Below are 25,103 nucleotides of genomic sequence, written 5' to 3'. Positions count from 1 at the left end.
GAGTTTGAGCTCTGAGCAACAGCAGTTCGAGTCCCAACCCGAGCTGAGCAGCCGCTGAGCTGCCAACAGGTGGCAGGATGGCTCAGCTAAAAAAAACCCAAAAAACTATAGGTGCTTGAGAGCTAAGTGGAATTACTGATTTTTATTTTTAATGAATCTTTCTTAATGCTAAGTAAGCAGTATTTAGGCTGCTGTACTAAAAAGACTGAAGTGGTCTGAAAGACAATCTTAAAGTTCTCGTTCTATTTATCCATCCCTTTCTGAGCCCCTCCACGCTGCCCGTTCCTACAATCTGATTGGCTTGGGAGCAGGGATGCCCTCATTGAATGGGGATGCCAGTGCCCTGTACTGGAGCCCTGTGGCACTGTACATCTTTTAAGAGACACACACACATCGATTCAGAGCTGCTGTCTTGGATTGCTGAAAAGTGGTTTCAGGAGTAGACTTTGTAGAACTCACTGTTTTAAATATATATCTACATATATACACATACACATCTATATAAAGGTATATAGATATACAAGATATATATAGATATACATACATAAATATATATATAGATATACATATCTATATATAGGTATACATATATATTAAAGTATACTTATGTACATATCAAATATCAAATATTTCTGTACCATTTTACAGCTTCAAAAGGTAAGAAATATATAAATATGAAATACCAAATTGCATAAAACAAATTTCTTCCTAAATGTTTAACAAATGGTGACAGACTTGGTTTCTGAGACCACCAAATTTCCCCAGTTCTTTTAGGCAGCTACAAATCCTCCAAAGGCCAAAGCCCATGCTTTGGGACCATGGTTTCCATGCCGAACTATCTCTTACTGATCTCCGACCTGACGCTCAGGTTATAGGCTCAGCACAGCACTGCGTGCAAGTTACAGTGCTAGGTGCTGCACATTTACTTATTCACTTATTCTGGCCACCCACCACAGCGGAGTTCTTATTTCCATTTCCCAGATAAGACATTCGAGCCCAAGACAGGTACTGTCTCTAAATCCAGTGCTCCTCTTATGACACAATGCTGCCAGCTATCAAGTTCACAAATGGGCCCAATGTCTGTTTTGTATGGCACAATGTCACCTGGTAGCTTTAATTTTCATTTCCATCACAGCTCAACATTATGTAATAGTTAAGAACATGGGCCTGGCTCAGCAATCTATTTGCTGTGTAAGTTTGGGCAAGTTACTTAACCTCTCTGTGCCTTAGTTTTTCTATCTGTAAAATGGAAACGATGATTATTCACCAACCTCAGGGCTGTTATAAAGAGTCAACGAATATACATCTGTCAACACTCAAAACAGTGCCTGGCACATAGTAAGTACTATCTTAGTGTTTCTTAAAGTAACAAAATAATAATTGAATTACTACTTGAGTCAAACACCTTGCTTTGGTTCATCTTAACTGAGACTGGACTTTGGAGTAAAAAATGTGGATTTGAGTCCTGGTTCTACTGTCCAGAAGCTGTGCCTTGGAAGTTAACTTTTGCTAGCTTAAGTTTTTTGTATGTTAAAAAAAAAAGGAAAAAGGGGAGTAAAAAGGTAAGAGAGAGAGAGTGTGTGTGTGTGTGTGTGTGTGTGTGTGTGTGTGTGTGTAAAATACCCTTTATCCTAAAGGGTTGTTCTAAGGATGTAATGTACCTGCGCCAGATACGAAGGCTGCCAAAGCCCCATGCAAGTGCTTCTTGATGGCAAAGCCTACCTCCCACTATAGATGTTGAATCTTGTTTTCCTAGCCTCATTACAACTAGAGTGAGGTCATATAATCCAATTCTAATCAAAGAGCCCTGAGAACTCTGCTGGGGAACTATTATGTGAAAAAATTTCCTTCCTAAGTAAAAAACTTGTAAAGAAAACCATCCTTTGGATGCGGCCCTATTAGGATGAGGTAGGTGCTGAGAGCTGTACCACCCATCTGTTGACCATGAGGGCACAAACCGAAAGATTAATGCCAGTGGTGTGACGAGGGTGGCAGGATGGAAAGAAGGAAAAAGAAGCCTGGCTCCGGACTGTTCCACCCTTCCTGAATCACCATGCCTCCAGATTTCTCAGGCAATAAGATAATTAAATGTCTTATGTTTCAGCCACTTTTAGGCAATTAGAAGTAGCCTCTCTCACAGGTCAGTTTTCTCTTCTTTAAACACCTAAATATTCTCTCCTTGCTGTCCTGTCCATCAGAGGCTGTGTGCTGTTTCAGCACTAACGAGAAACTGCCCCCTCTCGCTCACTTTTAACGTCTAGGGTGTCATTAAGAGCCGTTTTCCACTGTTTCTGCTGCCAGCAAGTATCTACCTATTGCCAGTTCTCTTACAGCAATATATTCATTTACCTGCATCTCCTTTCCCCCATAGGTGTGATTATGTGAAAATAAAACCAATTCCTAAGACCTCCTTTTTGAAAGGGTAATAATAGTTTATAATAGCTCACTGAACACACTCTTTGGAGCAGAAGCAATTTAAGTTTTTATCAGGTTCTAAACCGTATCTGAAAAACTTAACAGGCTATAAAATCACTTTGGGCACTTGTGTTAGAGCATTCCTTAGCTTTACCTCTTCCCCTGGAAAAGAGGGGTGTGCACACAAGTACATAAACATCCCCCTGGTCTGGTCAATACATAGCTCACAAGACACTGGAGGTTTCCCAGGGCTGCTGCCACTCAGCCTGGCATTCTTTCATAGCTCATTCCCAAACCTATTTTATTTTACAGCATATGGACTTTAATAAATAGAAATTTCCCCATAGGAATTTTCTGCTTTAAAGGTAAGCACAGTGCTTTCTGTAGGTATTTTATCTTTTCATTTGTTTCTGTCCAGAAAATCTTTTTGAAACAAAAAAATTTAGGGGTAATTTAGGTTTGTATTTCCTGAAATACAAACATGAATGAAGAACTTTAAAACTTGCCCAAAGCCGTATATTCCTTGACCTTTTCAAATAACTAAAAACTGAGGGACCCTCTAGCTACTCCTTTACAGGCATACCTCGAAGATATTGCGGGTTCAGTTCCAGACCACAATAAAGTGAGTCTCATGAATTTTGGGGTTTCTTAGTGCATATAAAAGCTGTTTACACCATACTTTAGTCTATTAGGTGTGATAGCTGAAAAGATGTATATATCTCGAAGATACTTTATTGCTAAAAAATGCTCACCATCATCTGAGCCTTTAGCGAGTTAATCTTTTTGCTGGTGGAAGTCTTGCCTCGATGGTGGTGGCTGCTGACTGATCAGGGTGGTGGTTGCTGGAGGTTGGGGGGCTGTGGCAGCTTCTTAAAATAAGACAGCAATAAAGTTTGCCGCACTGACTCTTCCTTTCACAAATGATTTCTCTGTAGCACGCAATGCTGTTTGATAGAATTTACCCACAGTAGAACTTCTTTCAAAATAGGAGTCTACCCTCTCAAGCCCTGCCAGTATTTTATCAACTAAGTTTATATAATATTCTAAATCCTTTGTTGTCCTTTCAACAATCTTTATAGCATCTTCATCAGGAGTAGATTCCATGTCAAGAAACCACTTTCTTTGCTCATCCATAAGAAGTGACTCCTCATCCACTAAAGTTTGATCATGAGATTGTAGCAATTCCGTCATATCTTCAGGATCCACTTCTAATTCTAGTTTTCTTGCTATTCCCACCACATCTGCAATTACTGAAGTCTTGAACCCCCCAAAGTTATCCCTTAGGGTTGGAATCATCATCTTCTTCCAAACTCCTGTTAATGTTGATATTCTGACCTCCTCCAATGAATCACAAATGTTCTTAATGACATCTAGAATGGTGAATCCTTTCCAGAATGTTTTCAATTTACTTTTCCCAGGTCCATCAGAGGAATCACTATCTGTGGCAGCTATAGCCTTATGAAAAGTATTTCTTAAATAATAAAAAGTGAAAGTCGGAATTACTCCTTGATCCATGGGCTGCAGAATGGCTTTTGTGTTAGCAGGCATGAAAACAACATTAATCTCGTTGTCCATCTCCATCAGAGCTCTTGGGTGACCAAGTGCATTGTCAATGAGCAGTCATATTTTGAAAGGAATCTTTTTTTTTCTTGGCAGTAGTTCTCAGCAGTGGGCTTAAAATGTTCAGTAAACCACGTTACAGGCAGATGTGCTGTCATCCAGGCTGTGTTGTTCCGTATAGAGCACAGGCAGAGCAGAGTTAGGATCAGTCTTAAGGGCCCCAGGATTGTCGGAATGGCCAAAGAGCACTGGCTTCCCCTTAAAGTCACCAGCTGCATTAGCCTCTAACTAGAGTCAGCCTGTCCTCCGAAGCTTTGAAGCCAGGCAAAGACTTCTTTTCTTTAGCTATGAAAGTCCTAGATGTCATCTTCTTCCAGCATAAGGCTGTTTCTGTCCAGAAAAAATCTACATTGAAAATCTGAGTAGTGCAGCCACCTTCATTCATGATCCTAACTAGACCTTCTGGATAACTTCCTGCAGCTTCTACATCAGCACTGGCTGCCTCACCTTGCACTTTTATGGAGATTGGTTCTTTCCTTAAACCTCATGCACCAACCTCTGCAAGCTTCAAACATTTATTCTCCAGCGTCCTCACCTTTCCCAGCCTTCACAGAATTGAAGACAGGGCCTTGCTCTGGGTGAGGCTTTGGGTTATAGGGATGTTGTGGCTAGTGTGATCTTCTATCCTGACCAATAAAACGTTCTCCATATCAGCAACAACACTATTTATCTTTCTCATCATTTGTGTGTTCACTGGAGCAGCATCGTGATTCCCTTCAAAAACCTTCCCACTGCATTTTCAACTTGGCTCCCTGTTTGGTACCAGAGGCCTAGTTTTTGGCCTATCTTGGCTTTCGACATGCCTTCCTCACTAAGCTTATTCATTTCTAGTTTCCGATTTAAAGTGAAAGATGTGTGACTCTCCCTTTCACTAGAACACTTAAAAGCCACTGTAGGGTTATTAACTGACCTAATTTCAATAGTGTTGAGTTTCAGGGACTAGGGAGGCCCGAGGAGAGGGACAGAGACAGGGGAACAGCCTGTTGGGGAAATAGTCCGAACACACACAACATTTATTAAGTTCGCCGTCTTATACGGAGGCCCAAAACACTTACAATAGTAACATCAAAGATCACTGATCACAGATCACAATAACAAATATAATAACTAAAAAGTTTGAAATATTGCCAGAATAACCAAAATATAACAGAGACATGAAGTGAGCAAATGCTGTTGGAAAAATGGCACTGATAGACTTGCTCAATGCAAGGGTGCCCAAAGCCTTCAACTTGTAAAAAACAAAAACAAACAAAAAAACCCAACACAGTTATCTGTGAAGTACAATAAAAATGAGAAATGCCTGTATTTAAATAACTTAAAGTAAACCATGAACTGTTCAGGCAGAAGCTTCCCTAGATTAAAGTGAGCAAGCATAAGAATAGATAATTTTAGTTGCGCAGTGTATGTAGCCCTGAGCTAGAATTTCATTACCAAGATCATAGCTGATTCTTTGTGAGACGCCTTCTGGAGCGCCTTCTGGAGCGCTGAGAGCTGTGATCTTCTCAGAAACCTTCCTCGGTCCATCCCGACACACGCCCTCCTCTGTGCCTGATAGGACCGCTGTTCAAAGCCTCCTGACAAGGGGCCAGGCTGCTCTGCAGTGTGCACGGAGCACCTGGCTGCTTACAAGACAGAAACCCCACAGGAGGGCTTCCCGCCTTTGGTAAAAGATTGAACTGAAGCCTGTAAGGTCACGTTTAACATCAGCAATGTATGATTCTTCTCAAGACTTATGTTTATAGCATATACTCACCCTTGAGGATTTTATTCTCAGAGGGCGGGTCTTCTATTCAAGAAAAAAAAAAAGCACTCCTGCATTAAAGTATTAATAGTCTGGGGGGATTATCTTAACCAACTGCTAAGCAATCTGTCTGTTTTTATCATATAAAAAGTAAGTAGTAATCAACAAAGAATGGACACTAGCATTAACAGCGTTAATTCCCAGTCCTGGAATAACTATGCAGGTAGGGGACATGAAGAGCATCACCCCCACATGCCCTAGAAGCTGGTTTCAATTCTCTTCTCACGTAGGAGGTACATATGCATTACAGTCAAGATGTGTCTGAGTCTGGAGTTTGATTAGAGCATTCAGGGATCGTACCGTTTGGCCCTTAGTCAAGAGAGGCCTCGAGATCTTAGGTTATATTCAAGACTATAAGGCAGATAAGAACCAAGTATCTGATCTCACTTCTGGTACTAGAGAATAAAGCACTGAATAAATAGTATTTTTATAGCCTTCAAACAGGAATTAAGTATGAAGCAATTTTTTTAGGTATGATCAGGAACATAAAGCAGAGGTCAGCAAACTGTGCCTTTTTTTTTTTTAAAGATTTTTTTATTGGGGAATTGTGGAAGGGGAACAGTGTTGGGGAATTGTGGAAGGGGAAGAGCCAAGTTGTCCTTCAATCTTAGTTGTGGAGGGCGCAGCTAGCTCAGCTCCAAGTCCAATCGCCATCCGGCTGCCCAGTGGCAGCTCTTAGTCGTGCAGCTCAAGGTGCGGTGTTCAAACTTAGTTGTGAGTGGGCGTAGCCCACCATCCCATGTGGGAGTCCAACCAGCAACCCTGTTGTTAGGAGCACATGCTCTCACCAGCTGAGCCATCCTGCAACCTGTTGCCAGCTCAGCTACAGCTCAGCTCACTCGCCCATGTGGGAATCGAACTGGCAACCCTGTTGCTCAGAGCTCGCGTTCTTAACCAACTGAGCCACTAGGCCTGCCCCTAGTGTCTATTTTTAAAGTTCATTTGCACACAGCCACACTCACTTGTTTATGTATTTGTTTATGTTTACTTGTACACCACAATGGGAGAGTTGAATAGTTGTATCAGAGGGCATATGGCCTGCAAAGCCAAACATATTTGGCCCTTTTCAGAAAAAAAAAAAAAGGTTGCTGATCCTTGGTAAAAAGTATATAGACAGCATTTAATGTTTCCCCTTAGGTTGGGTGTAAGTAGACCAGGAAAGGTGAGTTAAGGAAGTGAATTTAGCTTGAGTCATCAGGTTGAAGAAAAGAACATAGGCTCACCAAAGTCTCATTTAAAAGAAATATAAAATTATAGTTTGCACTGCTTAATGATGGGCATACGTTCTGAGGCTTCATCGTTGTGCAAACATCAGAGTGCGCTTACACAAACCTAGGTGCTACAGCTTACTACTGTATGTAAGCAAGCATGTGCTATACTTTTATATGACTGGCAGCACAGTAAGTTTGTTTACACCAGCATCACCTCAAACAGGTGAGTAATATGCTGCATTAAGACAGTACTACAGTACAAGGTCACTAGGCGATAGGAATTTTTTAGCTCCATTATAATCTTATGGGACCATCGTTGTATATATGGTCCGTTGTTGACCAAAAAGTCATTATGTGGCCCATGACTGTACTAAAAAATGATCTTAACTATTACCCTATTATGAGACTACTCAAAGTGAATTAAACTAACTCTGTGGGGGTTTTCTCTGTTATTTTCTGCAAATGTTTTAAGTTAATGCCTGTTCTGGTCTCATTCATATGGGGATACGCTGTCATTTTTGCATGAGCATAAATCACACTTCAAGGCACTTGTTCCTTACTCCCTACTGTGTTTCCATTTATAGGGGAAAACCAGGGTCCCATTAGGGGGAAGTGGCATGCTTAAGAGCAGAAAAACAATCTGCTGCCCAAGGTACACAGCAATAATCAATTCTGATTAGGACCACTGTATGTTTTAAGCTGAAAGGGACCTTTGATTCTCTGCAGTCTCCTAGCCTTTCGTGAACTTACCAAATCTCATGTTTAACACAGCTTTAAAAAAAATGTATAAATATATTTTTAAAAGGATTTAGGATATTGATAACCAGCAGGACAGAAGAGCTGTATGTGCTCGGGGTAAGATACTCCCCATTTCCTGCTGCTAAAACTCCATTAGCAAGATTCCTCTTTCTGACCTCATCTCCCACCCCTCCCACCTTTGGAAGTCTTCCAGCGTATGATCTAAAACTGTCAGTCACCAGCAAAATACTCTATATATCCTTCAGCACTCCTTCAAACATTCCCTTTACCTTCCTGCCGTAAATGAACATAGGTTCTCCTCTAAAGACACTGTTTCCTGAAGTTCTACCACTGTCTACAAGAGTTGTCTCAGGGGATCCACAGACCCATGAGGGAGAGAAATAAATGTTAACTGATACAAGCCACTGAGATTTTGGAGTTGTTTGCTATGTAGCATGGGCAGCAATAACTATCACAAAAATTTTTATCAGAAAAGGGGTGCTGCCATCACCAAACCCTAAAATCTGTGGTACTGGCTTTGAGACTGGGTGGCAGACAATAGAGAAACACTTATAGGAGCTTGAAAAACGGAGACACAATATGTGACAATGCAGTAGTTGGTAAGCAGTCCCCAGCAATAAACCGGAAGGTAGAAAACATATCAAATGAAGTTTTAGCAGAGATGGCCTAGGTAACTCCCACAGGCCTCAGAGTAAGAGAAATAAATTTTTAAAATTAAATTTATTGGGGTGACAATGGTTAATAAAATTATATAGTTTTCAAGTGTACAATTCTATATCATCTGCATATTGCATTGTGTGCTCACCACCTGAAGTCAAATCTCCTTCCAACACCATATATTGGACCCCCTTTACCCTCTTCTACCTCCCCCATCTCCCCTTTCCCTTTGGTAACCACTAAACTGTTGTCTGTGTCTATGAGTTTTTATTTGTAATAAATGTTTACTAAGTTGTTGAGCTCTGGGGGTTATCTGCTATGCAATATTACTGCAGCAATAGTTGAGTATCTAAGGCCAGTCACTCCATTGCCTACTAGATCCCATTCAAGACATTGCTATAGAAATTTTTCTTGTCCTGAAACCTGTTCTATAGGTTTATGCCCAAAGGTAAACATTCATAATTTCAATTGGCCAGCAAATCCTACTGGCTCTATCTTTTAAAAACATCCAGAACTTGCTTACTTCTCATAACCTCCAATACCGTCACCTACTCCAAGCCATTGTCATCTCTCATCTGTATTATTGTAACAGTTTCCTTACTGGTCCCCCTGTTTCAGCCTTGCCCTGCTACAATCTATTCTTAACATAGTATAGCAGCCACAATAATTCTTTAAAAACTAGTCAGATTATGCATTTCTTGGCTCAAATTCCTCCAATCTATTTCCAGGACACTTAATAAGAGCCAAAGCCACAACCTGCCCACCTCTCTCCTTATCATGTACTCCTCTCCATTGTCACTACTCCCCCCAGATCACTCCATTCTAGCCACACTGTCCTACCTGCTGGTCCTTGCACACATCAAGTAAGCTGTTACCGAGAGCCTGTGCACTTGCTGTTCTCTGTGCTTAAAATGTTCTTGCCCCACAAATCCAGATATCCATGAATTCTTCAGGTCTTTGCTCCAACGATATCTCAGTGAGCACCCCCATCCCTAAGTCTTTTAAAATTACAACCACTCATTTCTGTTTGCTTTGATCTATAGCACTTACCATATATGACCCGTGACACATTTTACTTAACTATTGATTCACTGTCTCCTTAGATAGAATGAAAGATCCAAGAGCTCAGATATTTTTATGTGTTTTCTTTCACAGCTCTCTCCCTGGTGCCTACAATGATGCCTAGACACATAATAGATACTTAATAAATATTTGTTGACTCAATGAATGAGTCTATAGGAAAAGACTCAGGTCTAGTTTATATCTTACATTTCTAAGTTATAATTTAATAAACCAGGCACCTAGACTGGAAAGGACATACTACAATGAAGACAAAGATGCATATAGTTTGGGTAAGATATTTTCTTACTTTGGCAATAAGTCTTTTTTCTTTTCTCTCATTTATAGCAAAAGAAATAAAATACAAAAACTATGAGGACTAGAATTCAATATAATTATATTTAGAGTCCTGGACTAAAGCTCTATTTTCAAAATTACAGTTTTTAAAAAATATTTCTAATATACTAGTTATTTTTACCACCATAGAAGATTTTTCCCTCCATGGAGTATGTTTGCATGTTATACCAGCTCCCGAAAAAATGAGTAAAACATTCAACTGTAATTCTTAAAAAAAAACCCAATTTACTCAATAAGATCAATTTTTAGAAAAGCAGTATATGAAGTTCAACTCTACCCTTCAACTATCTTTCTTTCTTTTCCTTTAATTGTTCATCTTTCTCCAAACTAATTTTTTTAAAATTAATTACTGATCAAAGGCGTATATATTCATAAAAAATAATCATTTATCAAGCTATTTTAGAAGAGGGAAAAATGTAGAAAGAGCTGACAATATTTGTAGATAAGCACAGTACAAGTATTCCTGGAATATAAGCCTGTTTACTTGCCAAACAACATATATCTGTCAGCCACGAAAATAAATATCACATTAAATTAAAATGAGCACTTCTTATCATCAGCTATATAAAAAGAATCTAGCCAGTAGATCTAGGTATAAAGTGTGTTGTTTCAGTTAATCAAAATTAAATTTTACTTTAGCATATTTTATAAGGCTACCCCAGAATTATTTTATTTTGCTTAAGGAATTCCCCCAACCCTTGTGCCCCTGACTCTTGCCAATGAGAGAGAAAGAGAGAGAGAGAGAGAGAGAGAGAGAGAGAGAATGAATGAGAATGAATCTGCTCTTTATTTTAAATGTTGAAATGTCACAGTCTACCAAGCCTTTGAAGATTACTTTGATATCTCTTCTTTCCCCAAGGAACTCATTACTTGGATTTCAGTGAAGACAGTGCTGACAGACACGAGCTCCCTTATTAAAAACTTTCATTTTTGTGGGAACTCAGCAAAGGAATCGTACCATTTTCAAGTTCAGTTAACAGGTATCTTATCTTTTAGCATATTGACAATAAAGTCATTATATTCATTTGAAGTAAAGGTTTCAACAGTTTTGTAACTCTAATGGTGACTTGTCCTTTATTACTTACCGAGTCCTAAAAGATCAACAGTGGGCTCTGCAGCTTTTTTAGGGCTGGTGCTTTTTTTAGGCTCCAATTGCTGATCTTCTTTCTTCTGCAGCTTTAAAGTAAATAATCAGATTTATTAATTAAAGAAACCAAACAAGCCTTTTAAGCCCCAATTAACAATACATGTTTTTGATTAGTGTAATGAAGCCGAGAACATTTATTATTACATAAACAACAAGTAAACATGATCGCTGAACTTGCAATTGCAAACCTTACGTATTAGGACCCCAAAGTAGTGAATACACAAATTTAATCTTAATGTAACTGTTCTTAACCATAAATCCTTTATATGAAATTATGCTTTTTTAAGAACGCTCTTCCATATTACTTGCTAGCTACTGTTACTGTGCGCCTATTAGCAGGAGATGGGCAGGGTGTGGAGTCTTCGTGAGCATAGTTACTACCCTCATCCACCTGCTGACGACATGTGACACCACTGCACCAAGAAAAGCCTCATGAAATGTTACCTGATAATGTTTTCCTCTTGAGTCTACACTATTGGTTACATTTTAAAATAATATTCTTCTAGTTTTCAGAAGCCCAAGTCACAGTTACACATTCCAAACTATCTTTCTCTTTCTCATTTATACAAAAAATGTTGTGTAGGACACCATGAAAAACCTACATCTACTGGATTCTCAACTCGAAAGCCTACCTCTTAAACCAAGAAAATAAAACATTCGTTCATTTACTCATTCATTTCTCAAACCATTCCTAGATCATTTCTTCTATACTTAAAAAATGCATAATTTAGTTGCTACATGAGTTCATTTTTTCGTTAGCTATACAGATATATAATATCAAAGGGCATATATCTACCCTTACTTGTTTTTTGTCACTATTGTCTCCCTCAGGATTATTTTTTAACCAATTAGCCTACCATCACAGGTATCAATTCTTTAATAACATTCTCAAATACAAAATTATCATCCTGTAAACTATATGTAATTTTCAGAAGTTTAACACAATCCATCTCACATTCTCTGTTACTTTCCAACTTTCAATACAGGTAAGACTTACCTTGCTTAGCTAGTAATTTCAAAGAAAATATAGTTTGTAGTAACAAAGTAAGCACTTCTTTTCAACTGAATACTTGGCTTCCTTTTTTTTTACTGGATGGCCTGTGTTACTATCAACACTCAAATATGCAAGAGAATCCTGAGGATTTAGTGGCCATAAGCACACAGAATTCAAATACTTCCAGACTGAATCCTGGCCCCTTGCTGGGTCAGGTCTTCATTTGTTACACTCCGGCCTTTAACACTCTGGGTATTAAGATTTAAGTGCCTTATGCTTAGCAGGCACTTAAAAATCTAATCCATGATTTTAATGTAAAATCAGACAGCCTTACAGCTGAGAAGAAATTTAGATAATCTGGCTAAACTTATTCATTTTGAAAATTAACTGAGGTTCAGATATTATATGTCAATTAAGAATAGAATAACTAAAACTTATTTTCTGTCTCTAAATTTAGAATTCTTTCTTTGGTATAATATTTTATTAAATCTTCTTCCATACAAAGAAGCACTGAACAGGCAGACACCAAACCTGTGAGAGATTCCTTCCCATTTCAATTTCTTCAGTCTAAGAGTTTGGAACCTCTTCAGGCTAAAACGATTTCTTTTTAAAAATCCAAATTCAAATTCTAGTTGGAGTTATTTTCCCAACAAATTAGAATTGCCTTTTAAAACACTGCTGAGTATGAAATTACCCACTCATTGTTTGAAAAGAAGAGAAAAAGCCAAATCCTCTAGTAATTCTGACTCCCACCCTCAGAACTACTGCAAACACTTGGGAAAATATCTTTTCTTTCGGATGCCCACACATCTATATGTGTCCTAAGAGTTTCTCTTCTTTAGATTTCAAAGCATAATTTAAATGGGTGTTTATCAACAATTTCCACAGGAAACTATGTAATGGAGAACATGTATATAGTTGTGCAAGGTAAAGAGAAACTTGAAGGCAAGAATAAGGAAATATCCTAAACAGAGTTTATCAAACTGCAGGTGCAGCCCACTAGTGGGTTTTGAAATCTGCTTTATAGGTAACAACTAAAATTTATTTCTGGCATTAAAAAAAAATGAACTAGCATAGAAATCAGGATGCACTGAACAAAGTAAAGGTAAGTAGTCATGAACTGTTTTGCACATTTCTGCACACAAGTGAGCGTGTGCAAGCTGTACAGGATCAAAATGTAAAACATGTTTCCTGACAGAACATGGGTTGAGAATGAGAAACACTACTCTAAAGATAGCCTCCTCCTATGCTCTTACAGTGGGTCAACTTATAAGCGTGAGGAATATCTATGTTCCTAACCTCACCAATTATACTCCAAACAGAGCTGACTGACTATTCTAGATGGATTTCAATAATTCAGAAATGAATTACTCTTATAATTGTCATCTAGCTCATAGGTAGTCCCACAAATCAAAAAAGCAAAGGAGTTGTTCACTTTAAAAACTATCTTGCATTCCTTCAGCCTGAACTCTTGCTGAGCCAGTACTGTGAATACATCGATGTGTGGCAGAGATAATTTTAAAGGTCACTCTTCTGTACCTTCATAGTGGTTCAAGTACTCCCTTATATACATTAGTGAGAGCTACATAAATGTAGCTCTTTGCTCATAAATGTAAACATAAGCAATTAACCTCACTATTTTTATTTTGAAACATATTAAAAGAAAATTCAAGGACAGATAGATACACCAAAACACCAAACCACATAGGTAGAGAATATTCGTGATATCCTACCCAGAATACTTAATATTTCAGAGCTAAATATCCATAAAAAAGATTAATTTTCTATACAATTTCTTTGAGTGACTTTACAATAACTGAAAATTAATTCTCATTTATACTTACAATTAATTTTATAGCTCTTTCTATAAAATGACAGGAATTAAGTATTTATTTCCCTAGTCTTGGATGAGTAACAAACAATATCTAAAAATATAGATGTAGAGGATTAATAAAAAAAACCTTACGTTATAATGGTTCAAAAAAACCTCTAAAGCAATCCTCTAAATCGTGCAATTCAGTGTTTAAAAAAACACAAACTAAAAGTATCTAGATATTGTATTTTATTCCATTATAATATACATCTAAGGCCAATACTGTCATCAATAAATTGAGGGGCAAAGCCTATTTCAAAAACATATTACTTCTATCCATTAAATCATGTCCACTGCTGCAGCTGCCCAATATTGCCATATTCTAAAAGCTGACAAGACAGCTACTGAGTTTTTGACTAAGGGAAGATTATGGATGGCCTCAGATACTGGACTACAAAGAGACAGTCAAAGTAAGGGACCTCCTTTCTTTACCATATTGTATAATCCAACATTTAAACATGAAACATTTACATTTATTAAAATCAAATCTCAAGAAGTAAGACAGGAAGTTTGGAATCGTTTTTCCTTATCCCTCATTACACTATGCACAACAACAAGGCGATGTGATGGCCTTTAAAGAGCCTGGAGTTTATCAAGCAGGGAGCAGAAGCACCTATGTTTACCCTGAAAACCCTGTCTCATGGCCACGCTGAAGTCTACTTAGTTTCTACAGCAAAAATATTTGTTGTTCTATTTATTTATATAAAGAATTTATATACATCACCAGGTTAATGTTGGAGAACTATCAGTAGATTCCCAAAATGTATTCTAGTTAAGCACTTTGGTTAACAAATGGATATGTAATAGATTATGCCTTCCTGACAAGCTCTTCTAAAATAAAATAAAAAAATCTTTAAGAACATATCTGATTACTAACAGACTTGTCTAACACAAGAAGTAACATTTATCAAATTCAAGATATAAAGATACTAAATGTTAAATTATTTATACAGAAACTATTAATTTGTATCTTTGTTCTACAGTATACCAATTCTGTTGTGCCTTGCAAAGAATAGCAAGATAAAATTCCTAAGGATATTTGAAATGTAGCTATCATATAAATTAAGTACATTAATAGCTCAAAGCCAATTTTTAGAAAACTTAAGAATGAAAATGCTATTATCTTGTTAATATTTGGAGGCAGGGATATAATAAAGTGTGATAAAAGGCAATCAAGATCTGGAGGACCACACTTTCCCTCATATAACTGTCACCCTTTTCATAGTTCACATTCAGTTTAGACATGTCAAGCAGTATTTATAGAATCATTCCACTTTAAATTTTCCTGCTACTACAAACATCATGTATGGAATCTGCCTTTTAATAAGAAAGGAACGCAGTCAACTGTGAATGCATAAAATTAGGCAATCTATAATTTATTAAACAAAATTTTCTAACAAGCAAGAACATAGGTATATTTAGATAAAGCAATTTTCTAAAATGTAATTTCCTTAGATTTATATTAAGCAGATGTCTCATTCAAATTATTAAAACCTTTACTAGCAGACGCTTCACTAGCCAATTTTTTTGTAATTTATAACACTACTCTACACAACATAACTGAATCAAAAACTACTTAGTTTCCAACTCCTACATTTAGCACCATTTCCTACCCCTTTAAATAACTGAAATAACAGCTGAGCCTCTAGAATGAAAGAATACCTCTATTCTTTAGTTGGCCAACTAATGCAGATAACAGCATTGATATATAACAATAGGGAAGCTATACAACTTTCTAACTGCTAGAGGTATTATAAATTTTTTTATCAACTGACTACATCTCAAATTGTGCCTTAGCTATAATAGCTTGTCTATAATCAGTTCATAGGCTCATACAACTAGAAGGGGCATAAAATCTATTATGTTCAATGCTCTCACTTTAAAGTTAGGGATATTAAAGGGATATGACTTGTCCAGAGGCTCCATAGGTATTTACAACAGCGGAGGCCAACCTCCTGACAGGGCTCCTTCTCCGGTACCACGAGAAGTTTTAAAAAAATGATAACTTCTATTTATCACAAATTAGATTCAATCTGTCATTTGAAAATTTGATCGTTTGAAAATTTGAACACTATAACACAGATGCACTCAGTGTTTACTGTACATGGATAGTTTTCCAGCGACACAGAGAAATTGAAATAAAGGAACCACAATCTGATAGAACAGGCAGGTACACAATTTTTAAATGCAAGGCAGAATATAAAAACCATATGAAAAATATATGATGCTATAAAGTTCAAAGATGATTAGGATTTTATAAAGCCAGCGATATTTACTTTGAGGTGTGTAGGAAAGACAGCAAGGCGTCTAAGATAAGAAGGCAGGAGTTGGTAAAGGCACCAGGTGAAGAAAGCTGAGTATGGAAGAGTGGGAAAGACAGTGGGCCTATCTGATTAACCTCTAGATCTAAGTGTAAAGAAACAGTACAAAATAAATGGGAAAACGTGAGGGCCACACTGCGGAAAGGGCCTGAATAGCCAACCAGAGCTATTAGACAAGCCACCAATTTTCAAAGAGGGTAGTAAAATCAAAGATATTACTCCTAGGGAAGTGAGTTGTGCATGCGAACTATACTGAGGAAGAAAAATCTAATCACTACCAGTGTAGGCATGGGGGCGGGTGGCTGTGATACTATCAGAGCAATTTAGGAAGATTAACATTCATCTACAGCCTCATTACAACTTGAAATAGGAAACGTTTTCTAATAAGTTACTCAGAATACTACCTCATATCAGTGCCTGCTGAAATCTTTAAAGTAGGATTTATTTATTTTCTACCCCCATTTTGTTGGCTACAGTATAGGCCCTAGAGCTGCCTCGTTCCCTCTCCTTCCCCCACCATCGGGTCAGGCTTTCCCAAGAGCCCCTGCCTTTGCTGCCTGGGCCCACTGGAACTCCTACTGCAGCTGGGCAAGGGTCTCCCTCTATTGCTCTGACGGCCGCTCAAGGTCCCGGAGCTGGAATTCATATCGCTTAATTTCAGCTGTGATACAGTCCAGCCTCTTTCCCACCGTGGCCCGAGCCTTCACCAGCTCCTATCTGACCAGCACAGGGCCCAGAAGTTTAAAGACCACGTTTAACCCATCCAGCAGGGCCAGTTCCCTTCGGTAACCGTTGCTATTTCTCCACTTCTCCCTGTAGCTTCTGGATCAGCTCAGCCATGGTGGAGACGAAAGCCTGCAGGAGCGGGAAAGGGGCGCTGGGTCTCACATTTTGGAAGGTACTTGAGCTCCGCTTAATGGTCTGGCCTGCAGAAATGACAGCACTCTTGAGTGGCAGCCTCTGAGGGTACCACAGCATCTCCCTGCCCGGATATCGACTCGACCCAGGCCCCAGGGGGTGTTGGTTGAAACAACACCCCAAACCCCTCAACCGTATAGTAGGATTTAACCTTTCCTACATTATTTAGTAAAAATATATGAATGACAAGTTACTCAAAAACTGTTGGCCTGTACATCATCATATATACTGCTATAAAGTAGAAAAGTAATTCAAATACTACATTATCCATGTTGTTCACCCACTAAAGAAAGCCATTTGATTGTATGCTATCAATATATTAATAAAAATTACTCTTACATTCCTACTATAGATAGCTATAACTATATATGTGCTCTTATGTGTGTTCCTTCACAACCAAATTATGTACAGTCTTGTTTAAAGCTATGTTATATGAGAAGTAATCTTGCACATAACTCTTATTTGTTCCCAATATCTTTTGTTTTACTTATTTGGAATCTTGTGAATCTTGTTAGTGTTTCCCTTTTTCTTCTTTACCATGCTTTATACTTATAAATGATTTATCTGTATCTATACATTTACCTATAGAGATATCACCTCTAATATCTCTCTTACATGGCCAGTCTCTAAGAAAATTTTCAAGTATTGTGGATTCACTGAATATGATGATACAGCATATTCTATATTTGGACAATACTAAATCTTAGAAAGCTTCCTCTTCAGGCACCATGTAACATGGACACACTTACCCCGTTTCTCCGTGACACAGCCATGCAGAACACAAATGGAGGAATGAAGAAGTAGCGCACTGACCCTCTCAGCAGTCATAGCAGACCACTAATTGATACCCAGCCCTCAGTCATCTAAAATTCCCTGACATTTTCTTTTGTGCTACTGTATTCATGGCTGTTGAGGTTTGGGCGCACTGATTTCAGAATTTTATTGTTATCCAATTTGTTGGTATTTTGTGTATAAGATTTTCTGGGGAATTGATTCTGTCCTGCAATGTCTTAAACCAACCTTTGTTGCTTGGTCATTTTAAAATCTGAACAATATGACAGTGATGTACTCAGTTAATAAAAATGCTGAAAAGAACAAAATACAGATGGAACTCTGGAGAATGCAGCAAGCTCCCCTGACACTGACATCATTTCTACTGACTGGGCTTCTCAGGGTTAAGCTGTCCAGCCAGCTCACAATCCACCTACAATCTGGCCATCCAGCTCACCTGTCTACATCTTACCAGAAGCATATCTAAGAATCCTGACCAGTAAACTTAGTCTGACAGGAACTGTTCTTAGGGGATCCATGAAAGTAACTAGTGAGTGCTGTTAACACTTTGAAAAAAGAAGTCATTAAAAAAAAAAATCCCATTTGAATTTTGCACAGAATTCATGTCAAGCCCAATGATACAGCATTCATAATCCATTTACATTTTCCTTCTAAAAATTCTGGACATTTGCCTATATCTAATCTTCAGGTTCCCATCTTAGCTTGTACAGTTTCTCAAAGAATGACCTATGTATGTACTGCTTTATATATTGTGTCTCCAAAGTTTTTCATTATTCAACACAAACACAGAATGTCGACATTGATAAGTTCCCTTAAAATAATACTTACTGCAGGATTTTTGTCATTAAGTAAAATAATATATAGAGTCCCTTTCACTGGGCTGGCACATAATAGGTGCTTCGTAAATGGGTAGCTGATGGTGGCTGTGGTGGTACCACTTATAGTTATGTGCCGGTCCTGGAAATACTAGGGATACAAAGATGAATGAGACATGGTTCCTAATCTTAAGGAGCTTATATTCTAGTCAAGCAAATATAATTTCGGTTCACTGTAGATCAGTGCAATGATGGAGTTAAAAAAAATAAAAAAGTTCTCTGGACACTCACAGGAATGGCACGCTTAAGTTCAGCATGTATCTGAGTGATGTATTATGAGATGGGTGACCATGTGTCCTGGTTTGCTCAGGATAACTTTAGTCAATGCCTGTATTCCAACTTAATTGTTAATGGCATCTGCTTTCACTCTTAAAAGTATCTTTTGAAATACTCATCTCAATCATACTTAGAGCCGCAGCCCTGAGAACAGGAATCGGCCACAGTACCACCGGGCTTAGCTGTAGAGGGGTTCCTTTCCCAATGGGTAAGCTCCTTGATGGAAGAATGATCTTCCAAAGTTCTGGAAGTTTTGTGTACTACATGCAAAAGCCCAGTCAGCGTCTCAGTAGTGAATCAGAAAGACTGAAAAAAAGTCAGTAAATCCAATAGGAGTGGGTAATATTTATATCTATGACCTTAATATTCATTTTATCAGTTACTCTTGTTTTACACAATAGTCTGGAGGTTTGCAGAAAAGGAAGAGAGTAGGTCTTTTTTGTTTTAATAATTATCATTTAGTTATTAGCAAAACTACGAAAGAAAGAAAAAAATTAGCCAAATATTGAAGTTTTAAACTAACCAGCTTGGACACTTCTCAGGCATGACTTTGAACAAGTCACCTAAGATCTTGAGCAGGGTGGTCTTCATGGGCATGTAACCTGTGCTGTGCCAAAAAAGCCTCAGGAGAGGTTTAATTCTCTGCTATCGCATCTTGAAATTCTTAATTTTATCTTCAAATGTGATTTTGTAAATCCAATGAGACAAAAGAACATAAGCTTAAGCACAGGAGATATGTGCAACATGTGTGTCCCCCAACATTCCTCACGGCCCACTTGCATCCAGTGCTCACAATATACCAGGCTCACAGAATTCCAGATGTGGGGACCATAAGGCAGGACTGTTAGGTCTACAGCACAGTAAGTAAAGCAGGGTGCTGACAGCCCTAAAAGGCCATGCTTTCTGTTCTAACCAGAATTTGCTTTGAAAGCAAAAGGCAGTGGCAACGGTATTCTAAGAAATTTCTTTCAGTCCTTCTTTACTCATCAACCATAGGTAGAGAGTATTGATTAAATATGTGCATATCAAGAAGTGAAATAAAAATGGTGGATTTAGTTTTGTGCACTGTTCTCACTATTCCAGTAAAAACAAAATACATATCCAAGTACAAGGAAAGAAATACAAATTGCATAATTTTAACGATTCTACATGAGTTAAATGCTCTTATATTTGCAATTAAAACTTGCATTGTACAATATAAAAATGAATGATAAAATTCATGTTAATATAAACTAAATGTTTTTCTTTACTTAGAACAGTAAATAGCAAGTAAAAGACACCATGATAAATGGAAAGACTTCAGAAGAAAGGAAAAAGCTACATATTTTAGTACCTTTAGAGGTACTTCTGGTTTTTTGATCAAGGGGCCTCTAATTTTCATTTTGGTCTGGTCCTGCAAATTATGTAGCTGGCCCTGTCTCTGAGCCTCAGTTTTTGATTAGTAAAATAAGAATAATACCTGTCATATTGACCTAAGGCTGCTAAAATAATAATGAAGTACAACAGGTTTCCAGTTTCTGTTCTGGCATGTAAAGCAGCCTGAATGTTACCAGTCCATCTAAACAAATACAAAGTTGAACAAACTGAAAAATCAACAATTCTCTTTAGATACATTAGATGAGTGAGGTCACGGACAAACCATGACCCCCCAAATTGGATACAGACAGGAGAACACAGAGAATTAAAATTTAGTGGAGCAGACATCCAGCACCAGGGTAGGAAATCTGAACTATAATTGACAAACTGCTCTGTGCACAAGCCTGAGTCAAAAACTCCAGGGGACCCCAGTCATATGGGGCAGTCACATTTTTGTGTCTTACCTCCAAAAGCACAACAACCAAGGTTCTCTTCGTGAAAAGGAGAGAAAAACCCCCTCTGGCTTTGGCATGGGGAAGGGAAAAATAACCATTCTGAAACACGCCAGAGCATTGTATTCTCAACAAAGCCTGCCTTCAAGAGAAACTACTTCACTAGAGCCTAACCTTTTGGAGTTTTCACAGGGCCTAGACTACGTGGGAGGAGGTAAATACCCAACTTCAGCCCCCGTCCAGCCATCCTGTCCCACCTATGGTTGGGGAAAAAAACAGAGGTATATGTGAAGTTCATAGCCCAGGGATACAGGCTCACTAAAAGACTGAGATCTAAGGGGCGGCCGAGTGGCTCAGCTGGTTAAGAGCTCGCTCAAGAGTGTGAGCTCTGAGCAACAGGGTCGCCAGTTTGATTCCCGGCCTGAGTTGAGCTGCCAACAGATGGCTCAGCTAAAAAAAAAAAGATCTAATCATACAACTATGGAAGCCTCCCCTCCTCCCACACCTCACCACCACATTACTAAAAGTCTATTTACCAGAGTTCCTTTCACCTAGTACATTATGTTCAGCTTTCAACAAAAAATTACAAAGTATACTAAAAGGCAAAAACACAGTTTGGAAAGGCAGATCAAGTATCAAAACAAGGCTGAGATATAACAGGGATGTTAGAATTATCAGACTGAACTTAAAACAATTATGATTAATATGCTAAGGGCTCTAATGGAAAAAGTAGACCACATGCAAGAACAGATGGTTAATGTAAGCAGAGAAATGGAAATTCCAAGAAAGAATTTAAAAAATGCTACAGGTCAAAAACACTGTAACAGAAATGAAGAATGCCTTTGATGGGCTCATTATATACTGGACATGGCTGAGGAAAGAATCTCTGAACTTAAGGATAGGTCAACAGAAATTTCTAAAATGGAAAAACAAAGCGAAGAGAGACTATGGAAAAAAAGAAAAGAAAAAGAAGAAACAGAATATCTAAGTGGGACAAACATAAAAGGTGTAACATACACATACGGGGAATACCAGAAGGAGAAGAAAGGCAAAAAACAGATGACTATTTGAGGCTATAATGACTGAGAATTTCCCCAGATTAATGTCGGACAATAATCACAGGCCCAAGGAGCTCAGAGAATACCAAGCAGGCTAAATGCTAAAAAAACAAAAAACAAAAGAACCCTACACCTAGGCACTTCATTTTTAAACTACAGAAAATCAAAGATAAAGAAAAAAAATCCTGAGAAAAGGTAGAGGGGGAAAAAAATACCTATGGAGGAACAAAGATAAGAATTACATTTAACGTCTCCTTAGAAACCATGCAAGCACTTCAAATAGTTAGCGTTGAAAGAAAACCCCCCCACAAACCTAGAATTCTGTATCCTGTGAAATTATCCTTCAAAAGCAAAGGAAAAGGAAAGATGTAAGCAGACAAACAAAAATTGAGGGAATCTGTTGCCAGTAGATTTGCCTTGCAAAAAATGTTAAAAGTTCTTCAGAGAGAAGGAAAATGACACAGGTCAGAAACTCAGAACTACATAAAGAAAGGAAGAACATTAGAGAATGAATAAGTGAAGGCAAAATGAGATATATATTACAACAGTTCTTTGTAAACTGTAAAAATAAAAATCCTATAAACATTTGAGATTTTAATATTACTATAATTCTTCCTTCTTTCTCCTTATGATCTCAAGAGCTGATGGCTTTATGTATCATTAAATGATCAAGTACTATGACCAAAAACACAGCATTAACAAACAATTTGAGTGGTGCTATATAACGTCAGCCTATTTTTATCAGACACCTTACATTGTTTCAAAATTTCCTTTATAGTCAAGTTGGGAACTCTCTAGAAATCATTAGCAACTGATTACTGGATCACAAGAAACCTAGTAGAGAATTTCATCCTTTCAATGTTTGCTTTAAGATGATCATTAAGTCTATAGTGCAAACAAAAGTTCACAGTGTCAGAAACTTAAGTCTCAAACACAAGGATGTTTTCTCTATTTAAATTTCTTGGTTTTAATAAAGTAAAATATCTAATAATAAAATAAAATCACTGTTAGTAAAGAACAGAACTAATATTTTATAGCTACTTTATTTCAGAATGTTATTTTATAGTTACTAGTGAGATAACATTATTTGATACTTAGCATGTCTAAATTCATAAGGATTCTAGTAATTTGATAATAAACCCATAACACAAACCACAATAACATCTTCCATTTATGGAGTTCACATGCAGTAAATCCATGTTTAGTTAACAATAATGTAAGAGTCACGCTGATATATAAGGATTTGGAGACTGTGCTCTTTGAGTTAAAGGTCTGTATTGCTACCACATTACTACCAACTGCTGCCCTTACTGCAAATACCACTACTATTTATTACTCTCTCCTTCCTCCCCCCACTTCTCCACTAGTTTCCAACCCAACCTGGTCTGGTCTCCTTTTCTCTGGAAGAATGGAAAGTCTCTCTTTTTGGCCCTTTGTTGTGGCTACTTCAGAATAACACAGTACTCTTTTTCAGCACTTTACTTCCAGCTTTATCTTCTTTCTAAACTAGGCAAAGGTAGATAACTTCAAGGTCTTATCTTGTGGTTCTGCCAGAGAAATACGGGCCTTCGGCTTTGTGATGCTCGATAGGGAGACATGTGAGAAAAAACTTTCAAGACAACTGAACACATTGTATACGTTATCAGATATTTTACCAGCAACCAATGAACAGATTACTGTGTATGGAAAATTACTGTTCAGGCTCCATAGTCAGAGACAAAAATGAAAGCTGCAAAGCATTTCCTGCAGGGTTTGGGTAAGCACAAATGGTCAACTGATAAAGATGATGCATCCATCATTGGATATGCATACTCACTGCTTGTTCCAGGTGCACTGTTTCCGATGGAAGACAACTATTAAAAACAAGTTATCACTGGCAGAGATTCAAGTCAGGAGCTGTGGGCATTTGCATCCTGATATCACTTCCAGACTATATAATCACACTCAGCTCCCTTTTCTTCATCTGAAGAACAAGGGGGTGGGACTAGATTGCTTACATCTTTACCACCTCTAAAAGACGTCTAATGTAGGCCCTAAATATCGCCCCTCTATGGAAATGCCTGTGGGCATGGGGCCTCATCAAGGGCTAGTGTGTACATTTCCACACAGTCTATCAGCTACTGCACCAGAATCTTGAGTGCAGGAAATTCCTTTCTAAATGACAAAGCCCATATAGACATTCTAAGACAAATCATTTAAAAGGCATAAATTAGTTTAGCTATCAGTACTGTATTAACTAGTCCTCTTAGAACTGCAAAGATTTATTAATAATTCAGCCACCAGGACTTTTTTGCTATAATACCAACAGATATTACCTTTTAAAAATATCTTTTATATTTTGGCTAAATCCTTTCCAGTATTATAAAGGTGGTGTTATCTCTTGTCCTTATTTTTGAAAAAACTTCCTAAGGTAGGTTATTACAAGTACCAGCTGGAGTGGAAAAAATACCCGAAATGCGAAGCTATATATACATCCCATTGCAGGCTTAGTTGCTTGTTACTTGTTTTAAACCACCTAAGGGTTGTTTAACACCTGTGGCCTCTGTTCATTCAACACTCACTCTATATAGCGATCTGATAGTGAGCTGTTTGCATTACAGGCAAAGTAAACAGCCAAAAACTAAACTTTTTTCCTGTAAACAGCCAAAAACTAAACTTTTTTCCTGGTATTAAGTAGCAATTACCCTTCAGTTCCCTTTACTCTCATAAATTGTGTCAGTCTTCATGTTCAACTTTCCAGCAGCACAATTATAAAAAGGATTATTTTTGCCAATAATCTTTTTGCACAAAGACTGCTTACTCCATTGACAGTCTTTTATTCAATAATTAAGCCTCTACAAGCCCAGCACTGTTCTAGGCACTGATACTATACAGTTGGCATTTGGGGGAGGTGCATTTGGAGGAGGTAGAGAGGGGGGAAACAGACAATAAGAGAAATAATCACAAATATCCAGTAGTGTAGGTGCCATGGGGTAAATTAAAATAGGAGGCTGTAATCAAGAATAACTGGGGCCACTTTGTATTCGGTGTTCAGGGTAGGCCTCTAAGGAGCTGTTTATATTAAAATCTGAATGACAAGAAGGCACTCATGAGAAATGGGGAAAAGAATCTTAGACAGGGCAAGTAGTTCAAAGGTCCTGGGGAATGCTACTGCAGAAGGGG

At 37.9% G+C, this 25,103-nt stretch overlaps 1 protein-coding gene and 1 pseudogene across 5 annotated transcripts in view; both read right to left on the bottom strand.

The window, feature by feature from the left end:
* Positions 1–25,103, bottom strand: part of SMAP1 (small ArfGAP 1) — a 149,773-nt gene that overhangs the window by 19,743 nt on the left and 104,927 nt on the right. For all 5 annotated transcript variants that reach the window (XM_019664004.1, XM_019664000.1, XM_019664002.1 and 2 more), the window contains one exon: positions 10,965–11,055. In XM_019664004.1, the coding sequence (XP_019519549.1) occupies positions 10,965–11,055 (91 nt within the window). The remainder of the gene's footprint in view (positions 1–10,964; positions 11,056–25,103) is intronic.
* Positions 16,682–17,113, bottom strand: LOC109394169 (prefoldin subunit 6 pseudogene; annotated as a pseudogene).

Source organism: Hipposideros armiger, unplaced genomic scaffold (assembly GCF_001890085.2).
Source record: "Hipposideros armiger isolate ML-2016 unplaced genomic scaffold, ASM189008v1 scaffold_413, whole genome shotgun sequence".
NCBI lineage: Eukaryota > Metazoa > Chordata > Mammalia > Chiroptera > Hipposideridae > Hipposideros > Hipposideros armiger.
This window is presented reverse-complemented; position numbering and strand designations above follow the sequence as displayed.